This window comes from Myxocyprinus asiaticus, chromosome 15 (assembly GCF_019703515.2).
Source record: "Myxocyprinus asiaticus isolate MX2 ecotype Aquarium Trade chromosome 15, UBuf_Myxa_2, whole genome shotgun sequence".
Lineage (NCBI taxonomy): Eukaryota > Metazoa > Chordata > Actinopteri > Cypriniformes > Catostomidae > Myxocyprinus > Myxocyprinus asiaticus.
In genome coordinates this window covers 32,008,519-32,024,096 of record NC_059358.1, presented here as the reverse complement: position 1 = coordinate 32,024,096, position 15,578 = coordinate 32,008,519, and the positions used below count along the sequence as shown (strand labels likewise).

General features: G+C 36.7%; 1 protein-coding gene across 1 annotated transcript in view; it reads left to right on the top strand.

The window, feature by feature from the left end:
• The window catches only part of LOC127452982 (cyclic AMP-responsive element-binding protein 5-like), a 109,389-nt gene that overhangs the window by 57,228 nt on the left and 36,583 nt on the right, over positions 1–15,578 (top strand). The window contains exons 6-7 of the mRNA XM_051718926.1: positions 3,761–3,887; positions 6,473–6,583. Of these exons, the coding sequence (XP_051574886.1) occupies positions 3,761–3,887; positions 6,473–6,583 (238 nt within the window). The remainder of the gene's footprint in view (positions 1–3,760; positions 3,888–6,472; positions 6,584–15,578) is intronic.

The window sequence follows — 15,578 nt, the reverse complement described above, 5'->3', positions numbered from 1 at the left end:
AGGGCCCATTCATTTTCTCACTTTCGTTTGGATCGAGCTTTCAAGTGGCATCCCCTCCCGCAGCAGTGCCCTTTGAGGGAGCAGAAATGTCATTTTGAATTCACCCCGGAGCATCAGCTGTTTTTTTTTTATTCTGTTTGTGTTTCATGAAGTTACAAGCGAAACGCAACAGAAGATGTCTGTTTACAGCATTTAACTCTAAAAGCTTTTTTCTCCGGGCGATTACTTGATATTAATTTAATATGTGAGTGAAATAAAATGTGTTGTTTTCTATTCGCGAACTTTCCGATCGGCACAATGATTTGACTGTATGTTTGACAGTTTGTGTAGAGTAAATAATCATATTTCATAAGTTATGGAAATAGAACCCTACTAATTTGTCAGCAAATTAAAAAGTAATTGGTAAGAGTTGCTTATATTGCCTGTATTCAATGTAAAGTCTTTAAAGTGACACCTATTTTGTGTTATTGAGGCGAGTAGTTATTAATTTTGAAGATTTCTTTTTCAGCATGGAACGTCAGAAGTATGCCAAAACATGTTTATGTATTATTGTTTAAGCGACTCAAGTGCAAGCATACAGTAATTTCCTCATTTCTTTCCTATAATAAATAACATGTAGCCTACATTTCAACATGTTCACATACTTTAGAATCCAGAAATTACATTGCTTGCATTGCTTTTGTTTATTTATGAAACATATATTTAGCGTGTTGGCTGTGTTCTCACAGAACGACACTGACACACCAACGCAGAACTATAAATGCAAACCAACACAGGTCAGATAAAATGTCCACTCTATGTATTGTGTTGTAAGTTTAGATTAATACTTGATTGCTACCGCATTTCCAACATCACATCTGCAGTGTAGACAGCTTTATTATTTATAATGGGAGTGGTCACATCATATTCAGTGATATACATATAATACGTCTTTTATAGAATACTGCCATTAACTGAAGGAGCTGTCTGACTCTGGCAAATCCAGTTTGGTTTTTGTTTAAACTAATAGACTAATCACTTTCAGAAAAATACCATGGTACCATTTTTGGGCATGTAGGCTACCCATTCAAAACCATGGTGATGAGGTCAGAATGGAAGTAGCAGAGATAAAATGATAAAGTGAGGGTGCAGAGATGAGGAAGGGAAAAGAGTGATGAGACAAAAAAAAGATTAGAGCTCTATAACCAAAAAGACACTGTGCCGTTATCAGGGTAATACCATGGTACTGAATGATTATATTCATATTTCATGAAACTGTCAGAGTACTCCAAGATACTTAAAAAAACACCATGGTTTTACTATGACCAGTGGTGGAAATGGCCGAGATTCATTGGGGGGACTCTAGTTGGGGGGCTTTGTTCACCGAAGATGCATTAAATTGATATATTGCATGCATATATATTGAAAATAATTGAAAAATAACATTAAAGGCATTTATAGTGTTACAATTGACTATTTCTTTTAAAATAAATGATGTTTTCTTCAAACTTTCTGTTCATCCAAGGATTCCTCCGAGGATTCTACATGCAGCAATGCAAGTGTTCAGCATATACTGTTAATTAAAGCTGCTAGTTTAGGACCTGTGAGGAGTCTGTTTCTCAGATTAGAGACTCTGATGTACTTGTCTTGTTGTTGTTCATCTGGGTTGTCCACTTCTCTCTCTGTCCTGGTTAGATCAAGTTTGTTTTGTTCTTTCAAAACAGAAGTGCATGGAATAACCTTCATCTCAAAAGAACAATAGATTGATGAATTTGAGGATAAATTTGTTTCTTTTTGGTTATTTTTAAAACTGAAATTTGGGGGCCTGGGTAGCTCAGCGAGTAAAGACTCTGACTACCGCCCCAGGAGTCACGAGTTCGAATCCAGGGCGTGCTGAGTGACTCCAGCCAGGTCTCCTAAGCAACCAAATTGGCCCAGTTACTAGGGAGGGTAGAGTCACATGGGGTAACCTCCTCGTGGTCGCTATAATGTGGTTCGCTCTCAGTGGGGTACGTGGTGAGTTGTGCGTTGTTGCCGCGGAGAATAGCGTGAAGCCTCCACACGCGTTATGTCTCCGCGATAACGCGCTCAACAAGCCACGTGATAAGATGCGCAGATTGACGATCTCAGACGCGGAGATTCATCCTCCGCCACCCGGATTGAGGTGAGTCAATACGCCACCATGAAGACTTAGAGCACATTGGGAATTGGGCATTCCAAATTGGGGAGAAAAAGGGGAGAGAAAAAAACAACAAAAAAAACTGAAATTTGACTCGCAAGTGTAAAGCAAGTGTACTCATACCTCAGCTGGAAAAAGACACTATATTGCAATTTCCATTACATTATGTACTTGTGGATGGTATTGTGAGCAAAGAAATCCGTATATTTGTGCATTCTTCTGGTGTGTGGATTTGTGAATTGAGTGCATGTGGATCTGTTGCGTATATGTGTGGATCGGTTGCCTGTGGATTCCCATGTGCATTTGTCGATCTGTTGCGTGAATGTGTTCTGACCACTCACATAGTCAACATTGGGCAACCACAGATGCAGAAGATCTCACGCATTTATGTACGGACCTGCAAGGCTTTCGTAGGCTATTAAGTGGAGAAAAGATAGAAATACTCTTTATTCCCCAAACAAATGTAGCCAGTTTGAATGGGAACACCGTTCCCCCACGAAATTCACTCCAGGAATGGCGCGTCCCCCCACCCCCCTCCTCTTTTCAGCCCTGACTAGGACACATGTCAAAAACATGGGATTATCACAGGTAAAATAAGGGTAAAATATGGTGCTTTTTGTTAGGAATATAACAGAATACGTTATTATTATTTGTCAAAAAGGAAATAATGGAAAAAATTATGTTTATAATACAAGAAAAATGCTTAAATACTCAAAAAGCAAAGAATAAGTTAAGTATATATAAGTGTAACTCTTTAAAAAATAATAATAAAAGAAAAGAAAATCAATGCCCCTTTTTCTGTGCACGCCACTGGTGCTTCATGCCATCGTTGTGTGTTTGGTGTGCTGAAACTGCGTGTTATGTGTCAACAGCATCACACCTGAGGTTCTGTTAAGTGTATTGCCTGTGTGTGCAGATATTTTGACGTTTTCATGAAAAGGCACATTTTGTTCAGTTCAATTGGAGTAAACGTAAGAAAACGCCTTACCTTGATAAATATGTTTGAGAAACTTTTTGAAATTAATGATTATGTTGCGTACACTCACGTGTAATAAAGGCTCAAGGAAAGTATTTTAATACCTTTTACATGATGGTTACATCACTTGACGTTTTTTAAGTCATTAATTTTTTTATTATTATTATTATTATTTTTGTAGAAAATGCTACAATTCTACGAATTTGACATGTTTTATACTATATTTTTATCACCTACAATTTATTAATGACCCATTAATCCAAACCTATGCTTTAACTGAAACACACAGGGCTTGATCTGCCTAAGACAAGAGTCAGTAAACCTCAATTGGGAGCTTCCAGCAGGATGTCTCTTGCTAGGAAACCTGTCCCTTATCTCTGTCTGTCTAACTGTGCATGATGACTTCTTAAGAAATAAAATAAGGCACTGAAATTCTTTGGAACTATGACAAACAGAAATGAGAACTGAATTTACTGCCGGTATGTTATTAATTCCTAATAATGGCACATGGTTAGCGTTGTTGACGTCAGTTTCAAAAATGAAACTTTTATCTGAGGAAATAAGTTAATCTCTGTTTTCCTTTTTTCTTCTTCTTCTCATTTTTCTTTCTCTTTTGGTTCTCTTAGGCCAGTGCCTGGTTCCCTTTCCTCGTTGTTGCACCTGAGGAACAGACAGCGACAGCCAATGCCGGCCTCCATGCCTGGCACACTGCCTGACCCCTCTATGCAAGGATCTTCTGCCGTTCTGATGCCTGTGAGATCATAAATACACCACTGCCCACACCCACAAGCATGCACAATGCATTTACACTTCTCAATGCACAGTTCCTCTGCTATTCTGATGCGCCTGGCTTCTGAAAAACATTAATACACACACACACCAAACTCATCCTTTCAAAATCCACTCTAAGGGTGGATCATGGTGTTTTTTTATGGTATGAGTAATTTGTATATAATAGTAACAGTTTATATAACATAAACAAAATTTGATGGAAATTTAACAAAAATGTTTCATATAGTATATGTATGTTAACCTAAAAATGTGTTTCATGTGGTAACACCTAAATTAACTGGTTTTATTTAAGTCAAAATTATTATTTACTATGTCTGAATCAACCTGATTACATAAGGTTTCACCAACAAAGCTAGGTAAGTAAAAATAGCTCCTTAAGTAACTGCAGGATACCACTTTTATTTTCAGTTTATTTTTTTGTATATATATATATATAAAATTCAGTAAATGAAACTTGTTTCTTTTCTTTTTTATGTGGACTTGTTGGATGCAAACCAAAAGATAATATTATTTATAAAAAATGAATAGTGCAAACATCAGTGCAAATTAGCTTCATAAAACGGATAGCTTCAACTGTAAAGTCAATCTGTTCAGTAAGTTGCAACTTAGCATTTCAGTCACAAACGACTAAATTCTAAGAATAAGAATACGTTTTTCAATAAGAATAAGTGTCTAAGAATAAGTTCTTCCTCATTGATTTGATTGGAAAATGTCCTGCTCTGTATTTTTGCATTACTCTATTTCTACAGTAACATATGTAACACATCTCACGCATTATAATACCATCATACCGCCTAACCCTACTTCACTCTCATGCTTTTCTCAGCTCTGCTATAAATTAACGCCTTTTCCAGTGCCGTAGCCCATATCAGTACCTGTTTTATCAGGAAGCCCATCAGCAGTGGTGTAATTTTCTACCAAAGCTCAATCTGTTTTAATTCTATTTCAGAAATGTCAATAAGAACCTGAATGCAAGCTGAGGAGGCAGTGTGTGTGTGTGTGTGTGTGTGTTTGAGAGAGCTGCCCGTATCAGAGTTCTAATGACACAACACATGTTCTCATTGTAACATAAGCCAGTCCATGTTGAATGTAGAGGTAAATGCAAAGATTATTAAATTAAAATGGGGTTTTTTTCAGTCTCGATTGGCATCCCAGGAAAGGGGGATCAGCGCGGGGAGATATTTTCAAACCAAATATTCTTCCAATAATTAAAGCGGACTGCTGCGCTTTCACCCTGATATGGGTCAACAGGGGGTTGGGTTGGGGTGGGGATCTTGGAGGTCTTGGGTTTTAGTAACAGGACCCCAAGTTGAATGCACCATTTTAGAGTTTCACCTAAAAGTGAACGTAAATTACCGGCACACTCTTTTATACGTGCAAACATCTGAAACTGAATTTCAGCTTTTTGGTCAGTTGCAACCATCTGAATTAACATGTTCTGTTAAGTGCACAGGCAAGCTCACAGGACTGTGTCAAACTGAGCTTTGGTTGAGTGTGTCACCTTGTTAATAATTCTATTTTATGCTTCACACCTCTGTAGTATTCAAATTTCTCTCTTAGCTTGTCTTTGACTGCTGCTTTGACCACAGAGCTGCAGAATATGCATAGAAACACACACCACATACGAAACCACACACATGCATATTGACTTCGCAATCTAAATGGAGATTTTTATGAACAATACTATAATATAATATACAGTAATATAATTATATAGTGTATAATTATATAATATATGTTTTTATGTCAAACCAACAATAATATTAATATATAATACATTAATATTATTAATATAATTATAATGTTATGTATTAATATTATTATACTACAAATACTATATTAATGTAATTAATAATTCATTAAATCATAATATAATATAAATTATAAAAATATATAAGAAATATAAAAACATATTATAATTCATAAACAACTATTTATATTTTTTAATAAATCTAAATATGTTTTTTGAAAAATGTTGATAATTTTTTTATATAATTAACTTTATTAATCACTATTGACTATCTCTAATCAATCTTATTCTAAACTTTTGTAGTATAGCTAAACTATTGCAAAAATAACTACACATGCAAACACACACACACACACACACACACAAACTTGTTTTTATATCATTGTGGGGACTTTATACAGATCTAACAATTATTTCTATCCCCTATCTCTAACCCTCACAGAAACCTTTGTGCATTTTTACATTTATCCTTATGGGGACATTTGGTCCCCACATTGTAGTATAAACATAGTACACACGCACACACACACACATAATTCTTTTCTATGTTTTTCAGTTAAAATGCGTCAATATATTATTATTTTTTTTGCATTTTATTAATTTGCTCAAAGCTGTTTCATGCATTCATTGATGCATTTAATTGACATTTTTTCACATGTGTGTGTGTGTGTTTGTGTAGTTATTTTTTGCTATAGTTTAGCTATAAACTACAAAAGTTTAGAGTAAGGTTGATTAGGGTCAGTCTATAGTGATTAATAAAGTAATTTTTAAATAACATTAACTCTTCCGACTGCAGATGGAGAGGCAAATGTCCATGGGCTCCAACATGATGGGCATGCAAGGCCCCACCCACAGCAGCTCATGCTCCTCCCCTCATGTTCCATCATTGCACTCAGAGGCAAAACTGGTAAGTCAGTCTGCGTGCACACACACACACACACACACACACACACACATACACACACACACTAGTCACCCATGTAAGATATACACAAAAGGACTTTTCCCTCTCATTCTCTAATGCTCAGAGACCTATGCAAGCACACATAGGCAACTTTCTTTCTTTTTTCACTGCTGTGTTTGCCAGCTTGTTGAATGTATATCTTGATGCCCCAACACACACTTGTGCCTCCATGGCTTGTTAGCACTAGTCCAGTATGGCCAGTAGCAGTTTTAACCACCATGCAATCTATGCAATTGCATGGGGCCCCGGATGTCAAGGGGGCCCCTAGCCCCGGTAGGAAAGCTCAGAAAAAACGCTGGAGGGATGACATGTTGTTCTGGGTACACGTGTGAATACTCTGTTGTCAGTGCTCTCAGAGTGGTTCCCGTGAGAGGTCCGCCAGGTTCGGGACAGTTTTTCAAGTAGGACTTTGGGTTCGGGTTTGTAATTTATGAAAAAATATACAGGTCTTCCAAAATTGTTTCACCCACGCACTCTCAATTGCAGACAGGTGCGAACTTGATGATTAAAAACGTATTTTTGCGTGCGTCTGCTCTGTTTTCCATTGTTTTCCTATGTAGACACGCGCTGGACGAACATTCATTACTGCTGCACCACGTCTTGCTGATTCTTCAGCTTCTCACGTAGGACTGGCACATTTTTAGACACTGTGTGAAGTGAAGTTAAATAGAACTTCAGGTCTCAAAAACGCATGTCAAGACACCTGCGTTCTGTTTCATTCGTTGCGCGGCATCTAGATTGTTTTTAACGAAGTGTCACAAAGATTTAACATTCTGAACAAGTTCAGGTTGCAAAGAGGTGACTGTTACAATTTGTAACATTATTCCAGATTGTTCTGCACCAAGCAAAGTTTCAGCGCTTGATAAACGGCAATGTTTTTTTTCCTTCTGCTCTAGTGTGCTGAGGGGCTGCCATGACTTGTATGTTTACTGTTACAATACTGTTACGAATGTTGCCTATGATACTTACATAAAATACTGCCTTTTGCAACATGATGAACAATACCCTGCAGCATTAGAATAGATCCAGGTGAAAGTAAAGTATAAAAGACAGAAATATATTACTATTGTATATAAAAAAATCCTCAATGTAATAATTATAATACCATAATCATATTATAATGACAAACTGGACAACAATAAATAATTGTTGGGTTATAATAATCATAAATAACAACTGAATTCTAAAATGTTATTGAGTGAAGTAGTAGGTTTTGCACATCCTATTCATTAAAAAAGTGTTTTGTAAAAATATACTGTAAATATAGCTTTTTTTTTATCAATGTATTGTGGAAAAACTGGAAAACATGCATTAATTATCTTAAACTAGATTTGTATTTAATTAAACATTTTGAATGTACTTGGCTTCACCGGCTTAGAGGATGAATTTAAAATCAAATTTTATGTAATTTTTTAAGCGAATATTTTCAAAATGGGGCTCCGGGTTGGTCGGTTGCTTGGGGCCTCAGAAATCGTAAACCGCCTCTGAGTATGGCAATGATGTCATCAGAAACAAAGCAGCCAGTCAGAGCTGATGGAGACAGAGAACGAGAGACAGAGGAAGAAAAAGAAAGAAACTGGTGGAGAGTGCGAGAGAGAGTGTTCAGTTTTCTGGAGTACAGAAAATAAATATATTTTGTTATGCACTGTGAATATATGTACAGATGACAAACTGAATTTTTGATAGTTGTGTAGTAGCCTGGATAATATACTAAACTGAGCTTACACACAATGGCTTTGAATTTTAAATGTTTAGTTCACTCAAAAACAAAAATTCTGTTATCATTTATCATGTCATTCCGAACCTCAGTGATTATTATCTTCCATAGAACACACAAATAAATATATATTTTGCAGCATATCCTGGATGCTTTCTCCATACAATGTAAGTGAATAGGGATGGGGGCTCCAAATATGGCAAAAAAGCACCATAAAACTGTCATAAAAGTAGTTCGTTAAACGTGTGCTCTATATTCCAAGTAGTCTGAAACCATACAATAACTTTGTCTGAAAAACAGGCTAAAATTGTAATTTTTGTTTCTCAAAATGTTGCCCTTCACTGTAGCTCTCAAATCTCATTTGCGTTTGCGTACATTCAAATATGGTGTGTCAAGATTTTGTTGTTAAAAAAAGAAGCTTTTTTTTTTGTCATTTTTGAGCTCAACAGCCCCAGTCCACATTTATGGATAAAAGCAGCCGGTACATTCTGCAAAATAACTTTTTGTTTTCCAAGAAAGAAAGAAAATCATCAGGTTTGAAACGACATGAGGTAGAGTAAATGAAGAAAGAATTTTCATTTTTGGGTGAATTATTCTTTCAATGTTACTTACTTTGGAGGGCTGTTACATGCATCTGCCTGTTCTGGTACAGTTATCATAGATCCCATTAACAATGTGACTGCTCACACATTTCATTTGAACTTCATAGCGCTTGCGAGAGGATCAGGAAGACAGATCTGGTAATTAGATTATAATCCACTAATTATACAGTATCATAATCCGGTATTTGTGGATTTGGAAATGGGACTCAGGAGGGAGTTAATTATTTTGCTCTGAGAAAAAGGAGAACACAGAGGTTTCAAGAAAGGAGGAGGCCGATATGAATAGTGAAAAAAAAAAACAATACAAGATAAAAGGCAGAAAGAGAGAGAGTGTCTGGATGTCAAAGCATGAGTGATGATTCTGATGGTGGGAAGAACGTTCGAAGAGCACTTAACTCTCTCTCTTTCCCTCTGTCCTGTTGGAGATTGATTGCCCTGTGTATTTTTTTTAATCCTTTTGTTTGTTCCCATGGTAACGGGCAGCGGGAGCATAATATTACTTTAATGTGCAGTCTTATCTGTCCCCTGGCTGGACTCCAGGCACATCCCCCCTCTCTCAGACTCTCTCAGCCCTGATTGTAATTGAATTATAAATTCTTTTTTGTTTTTTGCTCCGACACATGAGCCATTTGTTTTAGGCATTCAAAGAGTCACTAAAACAGTCATGTAGGGAGAATATAACACAGGTCACTCTGCCTTTGAATCTAGGCTAATGTAATTATCTGTAAGAATGCAAATATGTAACAACACTTTTATTACAGCTCACACATAATGTAAAGGAAATCTATAAGCTTGACAAAAAGCTGCCAATGTCTTAAGAATTTTTTTTATTTTTTATATAATGTACATTTATTAATTAATCATTTTTCCCTTTGATGTATGCAAAAGGATATTTATTCAGATATAACCAAATTCTGGGGATATTTATAAGCAGTTTTGCCCTAACCCACACCCTAATCCTAACCTTTAAGAATTGAAATACATTTATTAAAATAGTACTTTTATTATTTTATTTATAAATTGTTTTTCTGAGATCCTGACCTTTTATTTAAATTTCTTTTTTGTTACATTTACTATGGCATTCATGCCCATCCGGGTTGTATAATGGTAATGGTTGCTATCAAGTGACCTGTTCTGGGGTGATCAGAGCCATGTGTCCCCCACATGGCCTGGCCCAGCCCAGCATAACCCCAACGTGGAGATCCAGCCCTAATCTCATTATACAGAGATGTTGACTTACTCCAAATGGGAAATATCTCCCCCACTGTAACCTCATACCCAACCCTCAGCCACGAGAGAGAGAGAGAGAGAGAGAGAGAGACGAACCAAAGAACATAAAGAAAGTGAGAGACAGAGAAAAGTGCAAGATTGTGTATGTATGACAGAGAGAGCGAGTGTGTGAGATTGAAGGGATAGTATCATCTGTGTGTGTGCATGTGTATGTATGTGTGTGTGTGTCTGTGCTCTTTGGCCAATGAAGCCAAATTGATTTTGTGGTGGGCCAGGGGGTCTCCGGTGGAAAAAAAAACTGCTAAAAGTGCTTTTGTTCCCACGGGACTGCTGTCAGATCGTCTCTCTCTCTCTCTCTCTCTCTCTCTCTCTCTCTTTCTCTCTCTCACACACACACACACACAGTACTGTGTGGCAGAGTGCTGTGCTGTCTTCATACTCTGTGGTTAAGGTGTCATTTATCTCAGGCCAGATGTGGATGAGCAGCCTCTTGTGTTTGTGGCTGTTTTGCTCTTGGGCTGAGCAGCAGGATATTTATTATTAATGAAGTCACTGATTATACGTTTCAGATATCCAGTTGTTCGATGTGTTGGGCAGATGTATTTGCTCTGCTGTAGTGGTGGGAGTGAACTATAGTGTGTATAAGTGTGTGAGAGTTTATAGAGGCTGTTCTCTCTTTTCCCCACTCTGAGATATGTTATCACAGTATTTTTTTTCGATCACGTAAATAATGCTAAAAACCTGATTATTGTAGTTTTGTGTGTGTGTGTGTGTGTGTGTGTGTGTTGGTTTTACTGTACTTACTATTCCGAAGTTCTAACAACTTTTAGGAACACAAGAAATGAATATTGATGCAGATTTTTTTTATTACTATGATTTGTTTTTTACATTTCAAACCAACAAGCATTAGTTATGTTTAGTAACTTGTTGCCTTGTGATGTCAGGATGAGTTTGTTTCTCCTAAATACCCTTGCTGTGTTTTATGAACCAAGTTTTGAGGTCTGTGTGTGGTGTTTTAAGGTATTTCGTGTGTGTGTGTGTATTGTTTTGTTTTTTGTCTCATGAGTGCTTATGTGATCAGTGTTGATGTGATGTTATCAGTAGTTTAAAAAAAAACAAGCACTTCATTTGCTACATTTACTTAATCATTTTTTAATTCAAATAATAATAATAATAACATACAAACTTTTGCCTTCATTTTGAAGTTTAAAGACGTACACCGAAAAACAGACTATTTATCTCACATAACCAAGCAAAATGTCTTGTGTCTGTGGAAAAGGAAGCCCTGACACAGGCCTCTTATCAGAGAGAGGAAAAGGCCTGTGAATGTGCCTGCTGAATCTTGTCAAACTTTCAGTTTCAACACTGTTTTGACATGTTTAGGGTTTTAAAAGAAAAGTCCCTATGATTTTTTGGCTGTTGCATCATTGTAGTATCTTTATGAGCTTAGAACTTCCTTTGAAACAGTCATTTAAATATCCGCTTAAAGCTACCGTAGCCCAAAAACATACACCGATCAGCCACAACATTAAAACCACCTGCCTAATATCGTGTAGGTCCCCCTCATGCCGCCAGAACAGCTCTGTCCCACTGAGGCATGGACTCCACAAGACTTCTGAAGGTGTCCTGTGGTATCTGGGACCAAGACGTTAGCAGCAGATCCTTTAAGTCCTGTAAATTGCGAGGTGGAGCCCCCATGGATCGGACTTGTTTGTCCAGCACATCCCATAGATGCTCAATCGGATTGAGATCTGGTGATTTTTTAGTCCAAGTCAACACCTTGAACTCTTTGTCATGTTCCTCAAACCATTCTTGAACAATTTTTGCCATGTGGCAGGGTGCATTATCCTGCTGAAAGAGGCCACTGACATCAGGAAATACCGTTACCATGAAGGGGTGTACGTGGTCTGCAGCAATCTTTAGGTAGGTGGTACGTGTCGAAGTAACATCCACATGAATGCCAGGACCCAAGGTTTCCCAGCAGAACATTGCCCAGAGCATCACACTGCCTCTGCTGACATGCCTTCTTCCCATAGTGCATCCTGCTGCCATCTTTTCACCAGGTAAATGACGCACACGCACCTGGCCATCCACATGATCTAAAAGAAAGCGTGATTCATCAGACCAGGCCACCTTCTTTCATTGCTCCATGGTCCAATTCTGACGCTCACGTGCCCAATGTCGGTGCTTTCGGCGGTGAACAGGGGTCAGCATGGGCACTCTGACGGGTCTGCGTGTACGCAGCCCCACACGCAACAAGCTGTGATGCACTGTGTGTTCTGACACCTTTCTATTATGGCCAGCATTACGTTTTTCAGCAATTTGTGCTACAGTAGCTCTTCTGTGGGATCAGACCAGATGGGCTAGTCTTCACTCCCCATGCGCATCAATGAGCCTTGGGCACCCATGACCCTGTCGCCGGTTCACCGGTTGTCCTTCCTTGGACCACTTTTGGTAGGTACTAACCACTGCATACCGGGAACACTACACAAGAGATGCTCTGACCCAGTCGTTAAGCCATCAAAATTTGCCCCTTGTCAGAGTCGCTCAGATCCTTACGCTTGCCCATTTTACCTGCTTCCAACACATGAAATTCAAGAACTGACTGTTCACTTGCTGCCTAATATATCCCACCCCTTGACAGGTGCCATTGTAACGAGATAATAAATGTTATTCACTTCACCTGTCAGTGGTTTAAATGTTGTGGCTGATCAGTGTATTTGGACACTTGGATACTTAGGTCACACTTAAAAATGTCTGAATGTCATTGCATTAGATAGAAAATATCAAACCAAGTTGCTTTTGGAAACAAATGATGCCAGACCTTTTTTCATTAACTTGACTTGACTCCTTTAAATTCATGCAGGTTTCCTAGCAGAGTGACCACAAATGTATTTAATCACAATGACTATGTTTCAACAATGTTTGAAAAATCAGAAAGTGTCCAAATACTGTACTTTTTGTCTTAAATTTGAACAATATATAAATTGTTTTATAATTTAAAACCTAACGAACATATTGTGAAATGTTTTGCTTAAAAAGATTGTGCTCCATTTCTTTAAAATAAATGCTACTTGGTTTGACATTTTGTTATCTAATGCAATGAAATGTATACATTTTAAGAGTGGTTCAAGTGACCAGATACTTTTGGGGGTACTGTTTTAATGAATTGTGCCTAAAATGATCTGTGAAATGCTGCAAATTAGATTATAGACTACAAAAATTACATATCTTTGTTTTGTTTTTGAGTAAACATTTTTTAAACATATTTAAAACAAGATTAATTATACCTGAGAAGCAAATTGCTTAAAATATTTTTGTTTTCAGGCAGTGTATGTAATAAAAATTTATTTTGCCTTGCAAAAATAAAATATTTCACAAAATATATTATTTCATATTCTAACAGCTTTTTTTGCTTGGTAAGAAATTAATATAACATTACTCTACAAAAAATAAGTAGTAAGAAAGACACAGAATTAGAAATCATTGTTGTAAGAATATTTGCTTAGCTGCTCCACACTAGTGGTGCTCGCAACCAGGAACTGAAAATCGATTATTCCTGGTTGGAATGTTAGTCTCACTAGTCATGCCAGTGACAGTTTTAAAATCTGTATTTCTTTGTTTTATCAGGGGTAATTATCTATTACTTACATTGTTACCAAGAATGATAGATTTGTCACTAAGCATTAGGCTAGGTAGTGAGTTTTTTTACGAGGTAAACAATACTATATGTTCTTGCTGTGTTTCTCCAGGGCTATTGCGCTGGCACACACCGAACAGATGACATAATCTTATGCATGCAGTAAATGACTTTTTTTTTTTTTTACTTGAGTAGTGAAAACAAGAAACTTTTCTCAAAGAAACATTTCACCAAGGGATAAAGCTATCAAAGTGATGTAAAGTCATTATGAGAGAGATGGGAATTCAGGCTTATGTAATCAAACCCTCATTCATCCACAGTGGATCAGAGCTGAACACAAAAGTGTCCAGACACAGACATTGAAGGCATACTTTAAGTGAAACGTTACTTTTCATAAAAAAGTTTTTTTTTTTTCTTTTTTTTTAATGAACAACATACTACTAAAACATTCAGGCCTATGAAAATCCAAATTAATGTAATTGTGCTAGGTCACACTTTACATAACAGGGGTCTTTCAAGGCCAATGACATCTTGGTACAGATAGAGATGGAACAAGTTCCGTAAACATTTAAGGGCTGAATTTTAAGCTTGGCCTATAATTACCTGGGTAAAGTACCATATAATATATATAGATGGATTCAGTGCAACATTTAGCATTTAGCTTCTCAACTTTAGTTTTGGCTGAAGTTAATATTGTAAATTGTTTAACACATTTAAATGTTTTCACAAAAAATTTGTTTGAGATCAAACAATACTTGGCAGACCCCTTGCTACTTCCACGGACACACTAGGGGTCACAGAAACTTGTTGAAGACCCTTGCATTACACTGTTCATATTATAATGTAATTACATAAGTAATGAGTAATACTAATAAACATGTAATTAAACTGTAACACTTTACAATAAGGTTGTATTCATTGCCATTAGGTATCTACATTATGATCTAACAATGAACAATAATTTACAACACTTATTAATCTTGTTTAATGTTAATTTCAACATATACATATACATTTTTAAAATTAATTAAAATGTACTGTATATGTTAACATTATTTATTGCAGTATAGCCTAATATGAACTAACAATGAACAATTATGTTTTTATAAATGAACATTAACCAATATTAATAAAGGCTGTTAAAAATGATTGTTCATTGTTTGTTAATATGTTAACAAATATGACCTTATTGTAGTGTTACCAATTATTTTGTGGCACTTCTTGCAATTACACATTGTCATTATTGCTATTCTAATTAATTACTGTATATTTTCAAGTATTATGTACAACAAGGACACTGTCATACATAAAGTGATACCAAATGTGGGATATTTCAATAACGTAACTTAATTCAAATTTAATTGGTAGATTGTTTTAATGAGTCAGTGAGTCAGTATTTTATTTCTTATCATTTAAATTGTGTCATTTCACAATCTTAACACTAGAAGGTCATAGTTTGGTCCTTTACTGAGGAGACACCTGCGGCTGGAGCTCAGGTTATGTGTGAGGCTCTGTTTGTAGAATAAGGATCTAAATCCTTGTTTTGTAAGCAACATCTGTATGAATGGTGGCATTGTCAGGGGATGATGTCATAGGAGAGGGATGATGAGCTAACGCACAGCTGAAACAAGCAACACCGCGTAGCCTGGGCTGTACATACAGAGTTAACATACAAAGAAAAAGGGAGGGAGAGAAAGAGAAAGACAGCAATCCATCAAGATTATTCACAAATAAATAAATAACCTTTGC